The sequence below is a fragment of the Salmo salar genome, chromosome ssa04 (assembly GCF_905237065.1).
Source record: "Salmo salar chromosome ssa04, Ssal_v3.1, whole genome shotgun sequence".
Classification (NCBI taxonomy): Eukaryota; Metazoa; Chordata; class Actinopteri; order Salmoniformes; family Salmonidae; genus Salmo; species Salmo salar.
This window is the reverse complement of record NC_059445.1, coordinates 14,526,716-14,538,306: the sequence shown is the minus strand read 5'-3', so window position 1 is coordinate 14,538,306 and position 11,591 is coordinate 14,526,716. Positions and strand designations below refer to the sequence as shown.

General features: G+C 42.1%; 1 protein-coding gene across 2 annotated transcripts; it reads right to left on the bottom strand.

The window, feature by feature from the left end:
* Positions 1-7,894: 7,894 nt before the first annotated feature.
* On the bottom strand, positions 7,895-11,004 carry po4f2 (POU domain, class 4, transcription factor 2). Of its 2 annotated transcripts, none has more exons than XM_014209417.1 (2): positions 10,747-10,878; positions 7,895-10,508 (listed from the first exon to the last, which is right to left on the bottom strand). In XM_014209417.1, exon 2 carries the CDS (start codon positions 10,458-10,460, stop codon positions 9,504-9,506), a length of 957 nt encoding a protein of 318 aa, XP_014064892.1. In that variant the 5' UTR covers positions 10,461-10,508; positions 10,747-10,878; the 3' UTR covers positions 7,895-9,503. The 2 variants fall into 2 exon arrangements, with proteins under 2 accessions (XP_014064892.1, NP_001158806.1); NM_001165334.1 differs by having other exon boundaries at positions 7,900-10,433; positions 10,747-11,004.
* Between the last annotated feature and the right edge of the window lie 587 nt (positions 11,005-11,591).

The following is an 11,591-nucleotide window of genomic DNA, read 5'->3' as shown; positions in this document are numbered from 1 at the left end:
AGGAATTTGACCTCGTCCCTTTCAAAATGAATTTGACCTCATCCCTGTCAAAAGGAATTTGACCTCATCCCTGTCAAAAGGAATTTGACCTCATCCCTGTCAAAAGCGACATCTTTGTAGTCGTCGTTCAAATGAGCTCTTTAAATGTGAAAATTGATTTACAGCCTGGTATATATTTTGGATTATAGGGAGGCATATTTGAGTCTCCTTAACATTTATAGTGTCCCCTTCAATATAATGTAGCCTACTGAATGATTCATTTCAGCACCAAAAAAAGTTCACTAACAATTATGTAATGGTTCATGTGCTCATTAAATATGATGACATTCCTGTAGTTAATGTATTTTTAATAATGCAAATATTGTAATTAGCCAGACCCCCTCCTCTCCTCTCCATGCCTGTAATCTCAAGTGTGTAGTGTTTTATGTTTATATCTAACTTTATTAGCTGTCCTTTGTTTCTTGTGCTGAGCCAATCTGATCTGTTATTATAATATCAAAAAAACTCTTGTTTAGCCTGCTGTTCAATCAACAGCTATTGAAAGGCCTCTTCTGTTGTATCAAACAATTAATTGGCGGTGGGGATGAGGCGAAGTGAAATATCACTTTCCAAGAGACTCAAACATGACCCTCAATACACCTCAAATGGATGTGGGCACATTAATGTGGGTATCAATTAAAATGGATTCCATGTGTGTGATTTCTGCCACATAGTTTATAGGTCTAATGACAGCACATGCTATCAAATGCACTCTCTATTACATGTACATGCATAATACATTGTGTTAGGTTTAACCCACGTATACTGTATGTATGTGTGTTTATCCTCATTGGTGGTGGTTGTTTGAGATGCATCGCCATTGAGCCACTCTAATTTAGTCCGTGGAGCCTGTGGTTTGACAGCCGTAGCCCCGGGCCTCTGGCACCGCGCACCGCTCGGTGTCATTTGCTACCAACTGGGTTTTTGATGAGTGCCTGACCTAGACGCCTCATCCTTCACCACTGTCCCATTCCCTTTATTTACATCTGCGCTGCGTCCCGAATGGCATCCTATTCCCTATATAGTGCACTACTTTTTAACCAGGGCCCTGTGAGCACTAGTCAAAAGTAGTGCACTGCGTAGGGAATAGGGTGCAATTTGGGACACACACCTTCGCATTCTAATTACTCTCTTTATTGCTTTAGCCTGGAGGAATCCGTTCAGGGAGGGAGGGAGAGGGAGAGGGAGAGAGAGAGAGAGAGAGAGAGAGAGAGAGGGAGAGAGAGGGGGGGGGACACACCAGGAGTTTCGGACCAATAATAAAACGCCATAACTCGCGAAGTGGCGCCCACAGGCGATGGAAAAAGATGTGCGTCCCTAATTATGATTCTGAGTGCTACAGAGCGTGACCAGTAGAAAACATTTACCTCTTTCTTACTAATGTCATATCACAGTAGCAGTGTTTGTCTCACTCCATGTGTCATTTCTTTATCAATTGATTTTTACCAACAGAGACCACACCATTTTTATGAATAGGAAGAAGTTCTTCTGCTGAATAATTCGGTTTTTATTCGCAGCCAAGTTGCATTTGACTGACTATTATCATCATGTGAGCTGTTGGCGTAGGCCTAGATTTATTCATCTAGAATGTGATAGGCTAGTTGTTGGCTAGAAATTCGAAACTAGAAGATCAATGGGACACAGGCGTGTTGGCCCATACCTCTCCATTTCCCATTCATGCTTAAAAACATAATGTAGCCCATCTGGATATTTAGCAAATACATTTGTGACAACACTAGTAAAGAATACCTTTAAAATTGTAGTCCCAGCTCTCTGTGCAGCGTTGTATAAAACAGCATCAATAGCACAGTAGTGCCACAGTCTTTAATGAGCTCGATCTCTCAACTTTAAAGACTTGAAGGATATTAACAAGCTACTTGACAAATGGTGCTTAGAAGCACATTAAAGATGTGGCTAATGGCGCGCATAATGACGGCTAATTTTCGATCAGATATAAATTAGAGCCCCCAACAGTTATTTGCCTTAAGGACTTTATGTAAATGATTCTGCTCTGTATAAACTGAAAGCCGGAGTGAGAGAGAGAGAGAGAGAGGAGGGGAGGGAGTTGGGGAAAGAGAAAGAGAGAGAGAGGGAGGAAGAGATGGGGAGAGAGAGAGAGAGAGAGAGAGAGAGAGAGAGAGAGAGAGAGAGAGAGGAAGAGATGGGGAGAGAAAGAGAGAGAGAGAGAGAGAGAGAGAGAGAGAGGAAGGAAGAGATGGGGAGAGAAGAGAAAGCGAGAGAGAGAGAGAGAGAGAGAGAGAGAGAGAGAGAGAGAGAGAGAGGGAGGGAGGGAGAGATGGGGGAGAGAAAGAGCCTGGGCTGGCTGCCACTCCTTGTGGATATGATGAATAGATCTGCAACAGAGCAGGCGGCTGTCAGAGCTCAATGAACACACATCCAGCAGACAGCTATACCACCTTCTCATTAGACCCGATGCCCAATCTTTACAACAACTTACTCATTCGGAACCGTGCAACAGCCTCTGAAAATGAGCGGATCTCTCTCTATGCGTTAAATGGCTTTTGCAATGTAGATAGAAGGAGAGAGGGTTGTGAGAGAGAGGGGGATGGAGGGAGATGCACGAAAGACACTTAACTGTTCATAAACGTGCATGCCCATCCTAGGTCGTTTAATATTTAATGGCATTGGGCCCATTTTGACGCCATCCGTTTGAAAAATGGGGCATAATCTGTTGGGGAGAGCTCTCGATGAGTTTGGAAATAGGGGCATTAGAAAACATATATTGGAAAATACTTGATAGGGTCATCATGCATGCCCTCAATGGAACTTATTCATACCTAAAACATGTGCCATAGGCCTCATCTGAAATGTGATGAAAATTGTGGCTTATTATTTTTTACATTCTCAAAAATATGTTATTGTTTCGTTTCTCGGACGATTTTTTTTATCATGTTTCGAACCTTGGGACTAAGGTATACTTCATTGCATTACGTAGTCTTGCATATAGCCTACTGGTAGGCCCAGGGGCCTGGCCACTGCACATCGTTTAAAGGGTTGCAATCGGAGGCATTTAAATTAAATTGATAATAAAGCATTACACCCATTAAGAGTTCATTAAGAGTAAACGCGAGCCTTAATTACAGATTGCACTCAACACTGTTCAACTCGTTAAGGTCCATGTATCTCTATCGTCATATAGGCTTTACAGATGATTTGGAAATAATGACCGAGATCTCATTGTAACGTGTTAATTGTATAATAACGCTGGTGTTTTTAGCCGCGCTGTAGATGTTTAACTTAAAACATGTACTGTAACAACCCTTACAGAAATCAAGCGAAGATAGCTCCAGTTATTGAAATAAAATCAATCGGATAAATATTTAATGACGAATTGGTGCTGCGCATGTGTGTGTGGAACATCCAACCTTTCAGACGGTTTGACCATTTGGAATTGAATAAGCAGTTTACAACTTAATTGGGATATTTCAAATCAAATCGACTTTTATTTGTCACATGCTTCGTAAACAACAGGTGTAGACTAACAGTGAAGTGCTTACTTACAGGCCCTTCCCAACAATACAGAGAGAAAGAAAATAGAGAAATAATAGAAAAATAGAAAAATAGTAACACGAGGAATAAATACACAATGAGTAACAATGATAACTTGACTATATTTGATTAGTAATTTACAGAGATGAACAGCAACATGTAATAAGACTGGAGGTCTTGGACAAGGCAACATGTTTTGCTTTTTCCACTGCCCCACCGCTGACGTTCACTTACTAGTATTTAAATCATTCAAATGTAAATATGTGAAAGAAAACCACATAAGAACATATAAGATAACGAATTATTCACATTATTCTCATGTCAACATATGCATATCCCCAGCTGCAGTTTAGCCTATTCCATCCGTATCTCTCCATTTTGTTAGCTTTACATAATAGGTGGAAAATACTTCATTTAGACCATGCATACATTTAACATTGAGATAATGCGTTCACATTTTAAATGGAGATAATGCATACAAAGTAGTCAATGTTATAATTATGGCGATGGCCCTTTTCACATGTGTCATGTTTCATGACGGATACAAGCCATAATTGAGTTGTCCCTGTCCAAAATATTAAATGGCCCTTCGTCACCTGCCATGGGAAAATGAGTAGGGTATTAAATAGCTGTGGTATAGCATTTAATAAGAAATAATTAAACCCTCTTGGGAGGCCTACGTGTTCAAATGTAGCCCGTAAAGAGTGAAATATTTTTACATAATACCACTGAAATACTTAGAAGTTTGGCCACGCCAATCATTTTGTTGCCTATATGATTTTAATGAAATCTGCAGAATTCAACGAATTGTCGTCGGAGAGTACACTTTTGAGTTATTGGGATGGCATGCTCTGGATAGGTAGCAGCACGATACATAGGCAGAAGAGCGGGATAGTGAGAGTGGGTGAGAGTGCATGGCGCGTGCATGAGGCGAGGAGTGAGAGAGGTGCCTGAGAGGTCCTGAGGTGTGTGTGTGTGTGTGTGTGTGTGTGTGTGTGTGTGTGTGTGTGTGTGTGTGTGTGTGTGTGTGTGTGTGTGTGTGTGTGTGTGTGTGTGTGTGTGTGTGTGTGTGTGTGTGTGTGTGTGTGAGAGAGAGAGAGAGAGAGAGAGAGAGAGAGAGAGAGAGAGAGAGGGGAGAAGGGGTCAGGCATCTGTAAGTGCACGTTTATTTTTCAATCACACCAAATAACTTGTCCTGCACTTTCAAAACAACACACGCATCCTATCAGCTGACAGTATAGTCTATACTCACCCGTTTACACGTGTGAAAGGAGTAATGGGAACCCATGTATTTTCCCCTTCTTAATGCAACTCCGTTGATTAGCCTCTGTAAAACACTTCACAGACTAATCACCAGTGATAATTCATTAATACTGTATCAACAACTACAAATCTAGAATTACACGGAGATTGGCGACCATATTAAACGCGCGTGTTATTCAAAGGGCCATGGCGCGATAACAGTACAGGGACAATGTGCGATATGTTGGCGAAATGCAGTGTAGTTGAGTGCCACCGATGCTAAATAAAGGGTTACAGTGTCTCGCGTTCGATTTCTGACCTTGTGTTTCCTCTAATTCCAGATCTCAGTCGCATCTTTGAAGGAAGACACTTGGTGTAAATGTACAGTTAAAATATTCTATTCGCAGCTCCCCAGGCGGAGCTCAGACAGTCCCCGGCTTCATTAAAATTTCATCAGCATCCCTGTGAAAGGGGGGGAATGTTCAGGGGAAAGGAGAAAAATAAAACAGAAGGCCTAATTATAACAAAGGGAAACACTGCTGCCCTTTCCTTTTTGAATGTAGCGACCACAGTGTATTGGTGCCATGTCTCAGTGTATGAAACAGAAGCAACATAGCCTATGAGGGGCTGTGTTGCTTCTGTGTAAACTGCTTGGCTTGGTTGAGATATGTTAAGGCAAAATGTTCGGTGTGTGTGTGTGTGTGTGTGTGTGTGTGTGTGTGTGTGTGTGTGTGTGTGTCTGTGCGCGCGCGCGTTTATTTTCTCTGTGTGTTGTCACTGCGGATAGTGCTGCATGGATTGATTCGCTAGCAAATAATCCCAATAGATTTGTTCGCACCTATATATGGAAAGTTAAATCGGGGAATAGTCAGTCTAGCTGTGGAGGGAGCTGCCATGTTTCCAGTGTACAGTCAGTGCACTAAACACACGCTGGGCTGGTGTCAAGCAGCGAGACTCACTGCATTAAGTTAATTTCAATTCCCGATGAGACTTTCTCTCTGCAGCCCTCCCTGACCAACGCTGAGTAATTAACAGCGATAGCTAATGACTACTTAGCCCTATACTTCTCGCTCGCGCCTCATAATTATCTGCTTTTCATAATTCGATGTGTAATTTAATAATTCGCTCTTATTAGCGTATTAAGTGAATGGCTCATTTAGGGGAAATTAGAATCGCTCACCGGGAGCATCTTTTAATTGATGAAACATCAAGACTGTCTCGTTAATAACAGCTCATTTTGGTATTATTAATCAATTGCTGTAATCGTGGTGTTTTAAGCCGCTTTGATTTTGTGTCTAAGCCTTTTATACAATTAAGAGACAAGTGGAAAAAGTGTATGCTTTTATCTTGGAGCAAATGGGTATATTACGGAATACAATAAAATAACGGTTCGTTAATTGTCATAGCTGGTAACACATAATTGTGTCACTAATTGATATATCCGGTGAAAGTTCTTATATTTGGTAGAAATAAACCAAGTATTGTTGTAAATCTCTGTTTAGAAATAAATAAATATATTCTTCCATCTCCATGCGGGCCATTCCAAAGATGACCGAAACACAGCCATAGGCCTGTTTAGAACTCTGACGTCATCAGGTGGTCATTTCAGGGAGGTAGGCTGGCAGGGGGTTAAATTGGTTTTAGAAATGTTGAGATGCCAAAGTTATAGACACAAAGTAGCCTAATAGAGAGGTGTACCAATCATATTTCCAACATCGGTGTGTAGCCCAATGTTGTTGCCACGCACTTCCGGTTTCACAGCAAGCAAAAGGTGGAACTTTGCATATCAATAGGCTACTGAATCCCTTTCCTAATTAATTGATGGAATTCACTAATAAGAAATGTGTCATTTGCAGCATTATTTGTATTATAATATTTATTATTATAGCCTACCCCTACACTGGATTCCCCCTCACTGTTTCAATTACAATTTATAATCAAATTAGATTTATCAAAAATAATCACATGCAAATACATTCTTCTGCTATAAATACTCTATTTAAAATGTGTAAGACAGATTTCAGAAGTGCAAATCGGAGGCGGCTGGCTCCCTTCTCCTCTCCTCTCTCCCTCAGGTAGCATGGGAGCTATCCATGGTGCTGTAAGCTGCAGAACTGAAAACCCCATAGAACGTTCAAACCTTCCAAGCAGACAGTCAGCAAGCCATGCAGGTCATGTCTACATTAGGTAAAGCTTATGTCAAATTGACATTTGTATTTTTTTTGCATTTTAGGCTAGTCCTAACCCTCATCCTTTTCCTAACCTTAACCTAATTATCCTAACCTGCTTTGTTAATTCTCCTATAACCTGCCGCGTAAACTGCCGCGTAAATTCTCCTAACCTGCTATACGAAAAGTCCATTTTGACATAAGCACTCTATCTAGTCAAAACCAGCCATGCAGCCAAGCCCCCATCGGCCTGACATGAACGGTGCTTTAGAAATGACACTCTATTCAAAATGTTGATATTTTTTTTTTATCTAGGCTGAACCCCGCGCGCAAACCAAGGTGTAGCCTAGCCTGCTTCAAAGCCATATCATGCCTCGCACCGGAGCAGTGTTTGACTGTGTATTTAAATAGAGACGGGCACATTGGCAGGCGAGGCTGTTTTTCTGGCGGGCTGACATCTGGCAGGGCTGCGCTCAAGGGACCTATCCAGTTCTCTATAGACTCCATGATTAGACTCTAATAGAATATTAGCATTTGTTCTCAGGTAGGCTACCGCGAGCAGCAAGAGTGAGCTGGCAGCCAGTCAGTAAAAAAAAAAGCACGTGTCTTTTTTACAGTGCATGGTGGGACAGTAATGGGATTTTTCTGGAATTTGTAGAGAAATTGGATATGTAAAAATAGAATCTATTGATGCTTGATGGTCTATCTTTGCATCTTTCAGCATAAAAGACAGATTTAGCTCCAACATAAATCCTTTAATGATATAGGCCTACATCTAAGGATGATCATTGCATTGATGCTTGAAGGAATATATTTCTCAATTCAATTGGAGTCTTTAAATTATATTGACCATGCATTGCAATATGCAGGTGCAGTATACAAGCGTTTCGCTCTTTCCAAGAATTGGGCCTACACAAATACACTCATTCAAACCGTCCAATAAAATGTTAAAATTTGTTCTTTAATGAAACACATATTGCAATTCAATTATTAAATAACTTAAAGATACATTAATGTAATAAATAAATAAAAAAATAATTCGACCAGGAATCCAAAAGCAACAGACATTACAGAAAGAAGGTACCTCAGCTAAAACAGCAATACAGCAAAACCTGTACGGATATAATTATGTGCGACTGGTTCCAATGAAATATTTACATTTTACACGTATACTTCCATGAAACGGTTATTTTCTCAATAAGAAAACATTACGAAACAAGGTGAATTTAACAAGCAACGACTTCATAATGATGCGCATATTTATACAAATAAATAACCAGGGGAAAAAAACATACATAAAAATAATTTAAAAAGAGAATACTATCGCATATATCTCTCGATTGTACCATCTCGAACGTTTAGCAGAAACGAAATGAAATTCGTGACTATAGGTCTAGATTTAGCTGTCATTTCCCTATACGAAAACACGTTGCACTTGCTGTCAGAATTAGCTTTTCTCAAGCAAAACGAGGGAGGAGGAAGAGGACGGGGAATCCCAATAAATATATAATGATGTAAACATGGCCTCATCTAATAAATAGTTCATAAGAAACAGACCCACGTTGGCTGGCAAAAACAAACGTAGCCCTATTGCAAACGGTAGGAAAACAATCATATTTGGCAATTGTAAACCCCAATCAAATGCATACATTTGATCCACTATTTCTATAGGCCCATCTACAGCCAGATAGATGTTTATGCAATAAAAAAACAATCCCTCCACCAGCTATAGTGTATAAACAGTGTTGCTCGATTAGGGCCTAAACTCTGGGTCTTTGCTTTATATCTTACCACGTTTCTTCATCTTTCAGCTTTTCATCACACTTTAAAACGAAATAAGTGGAATTAATTACATGGGACACAAAATGAAGGTCATGTGACCGCTAAATTAATCATTTACACGGCGTTGTTTGGCAGTACTCTAATGATTGCTTCCGAGACCCAGCAAGCGCTTACTGTACTGCCCTATTTCCCCTCATGGACCCGGAATTAATGCCAGACTGCATCGTCATAATAATAAACTCAGAGGGAAAATGTAGCCTTACGACAAAAATATAAACACACCAATACTAGGCCAATAGGCACCGACCAAGTGCTGTGTCAAAATACTGTAGGCCTATATTCCCATGGTAAATAACTGTTCTTTTCACTACGTTCACCATTGTAGGCTATGATAAATTAACCAATATCATAAACCAAAAAAATACGTTTCATTAAAGCCTATAATACTTAACTGACATAAAAGGGTGAAGAATAGTAGGTCTAAAGTGGAGAAAAAACAGAGGTCTTACTTGCTCTGTTCAAATGCTCCTGTACATGACTCCACATCCCTTCTGTTGCGAATAAGACGTGACAGCAGTAGTGGTTTGAGCTTTCAGTCATTTTGAATGTATATTAATTATTCGGGTCGTTCAAAGCACAAGTCATTGATGATTGAAAAAGTGTGTGATAAGAAATATAATACAAATCGTCTCTAAACAGTGTTCAGTCTCTCAACGTAGGTTGATAGTTTTTATTTTATTTTTTTAGAGCGAGTGTTCAGAGTCAGACGCATGCAGAATATTTCATTCGTTTCTGTTTCTGCCGTTGGTTGCAAAACCAGACCCGCACCACGTTCTTTTTCAGGTCCAGTTTCTCTGCTATAGCAGCGATTTTCTCTGAGGAAGGACGCGGCTGAATGGCAAAGTAAGCTTCCAGTGATCGCTTTTCCGGTGCTGCTATCGACGTGCGCTTCCGCTTCTTCTCTCCGCCGTTATATAGCTCGGGTTTGTTGAGTTTCTCCCGGTGTGATTTCTCGGCTTCTTCCAGCCATGCCTGTAGAATGGGCTTCAAAGCTATCATGTTGTTGTGGGAGAGGGTGAGGGACTCGAATCGGCAGATGGTACTCTGGCTGAGGGAGCCCACGCCAGGAATCTTCAGGTTGGCCAAGGCTCCCCCTACATCCGCCTGGGTCACGCCGAGTTTGATCCGTCTCTGTTTAAACCTCTCAGCGAAGGCTTCTAAGTCCCTGGGATCGGCGTCCACGTCGCTCATGCAGCCCATGTGGGATGGTAGCCCGTGGGCATGAGCCATGTTGAGGGCTGCCTGGTGCATGTGGTTCATGCCCGCCATGTGAGCAGGGTGCGCAGTTGCGGAGCCGTCTGGCCCTGCCATGGACCCGAGAGCCAGTCCTGGGGTGATGTGGTCCAGCAGGTCGCCCTCCAGCGCCTGGTGGGGTTGGTGGTGGTGGTGATGGTGATGATGGTGGTGGTGACCGTGGCCGGAAAGGGCTGAAGGGTGAGAAATAGGCACCGAGGAAGAAGACGACGAGGAGGTGCAGGGGAGAGTGTTCATGGTGTGGTAGGTCGCGTCCGGCTTGAAGGGACTGTGGTGTGGAGGATGGTGGTGGCTCTTGGTCTGCGAGACAATATCCACCGCCGCCAGAGCTTCAGCGCGGGCCAACAAACTCTCATCCAAGCCTCCGAATATATTGCTCTGCAATTGCAAATAGAATGCACACATAACTGTCAGTAGGGAATTCTCACTCCACTCCGCGGTTTAAAACATTTCCTGAATGAGATGAGGAAAAAAATCATAAAAAAGAACACACAAAACAAGACACATGCAACATCCCAGGTCATCAAAATTAATACGTAAGGCAAACCCGACTGAATACATAAGTTGGCGAGAGGAAGGGTGAAAAAATGGAGGTGCTGGGTGATTTGCTGTGCAGACATGAAAAAAACATCAAGAAAAAAAGGGGGCTGTCAAAATGTGCCTTTAAGCGGTAATTATGCAGAATACGTACCGGTGGGGTTGGGAGACATCCTCGGCGCATCGCCTCCGAGTTGCCTCCGCCGCTGCTGATGATGGTGCTACTGTGTCGGGAAGACGAGCACGAGGAGGGCGCATTCGAAGTCAACGTGGAGGACGAGGAGGAATGCAAGGAATACTTGGGTTCGGGCAAGCTGGCGTGGGCCATGGCGAATGCCTGCTTGCTGTTCAGAGACATCATCATCATGTTTGCAGGCGTCCGAGTCTCGGCAAGTTCCTTTTAATAAGTTAAGACTCCGCCTCTTCGATTGGAGTTGAAACCCAGTGTTGCTTCTCCGGGAATCTAAAGACACGGTCTTATATACTGTAACTGTAGCTGCTACAATATGGAAAGATGAACATCCAATTCTCTAGTTGTTGGCGCATATATTATTACCTAGCCCTGTGTATGGAGGTATGGCCGCGCGCCGTAGTTTTGCTGGAGAGGAGATGTCGCACGCGCCATGCAATCGAATGTCGCCTGCGCCCTCGTTTACCTCTTCCGCTATGGGCTGTGGCGCGATGACCAAAAAATAATGTTAATATTATTCGTTCGTTCTTTCTCTAAATTTCGTCCTCCGAGAGTCTTATTTTGGTCGCCGTGGATGTGTCGTTGTTTTGGAGAGCTCCTCCAAGATTATGCAACGAAAAACTAATAGTAGGAAAAAAGTTGTTTTCTCTCCTCCTGGTACGGATTTCCAAAACACAACCGCGCGTAAAAAGATTGTCTCATTCGTTTATCTTTTTTCTGCAAAGTTTCCGTTTCACAATTTACTGTAATTAAGAGATACCAGTGACAGTCTCGATACCTCGACTACGTTCAATGCTGCGGGGACTCGA

Excerpts from the sequence above, each read along its gene's own strand:
- po4f2 (NM_001165334.1), bottom strand. The coding sequence starts at position 10,959 with ATGATGATGATGTCTCTGAACAGCAAGCAGGCATTCGCCATGGCCCAC. Across the intron at positions 10,434-10,746 it reads GATGTCTCCCAACCCCACCG|AGCAATATATTCGGAGGCTT; the intron begins GTACGTATTCTG and ends TTGCAATTGCAG.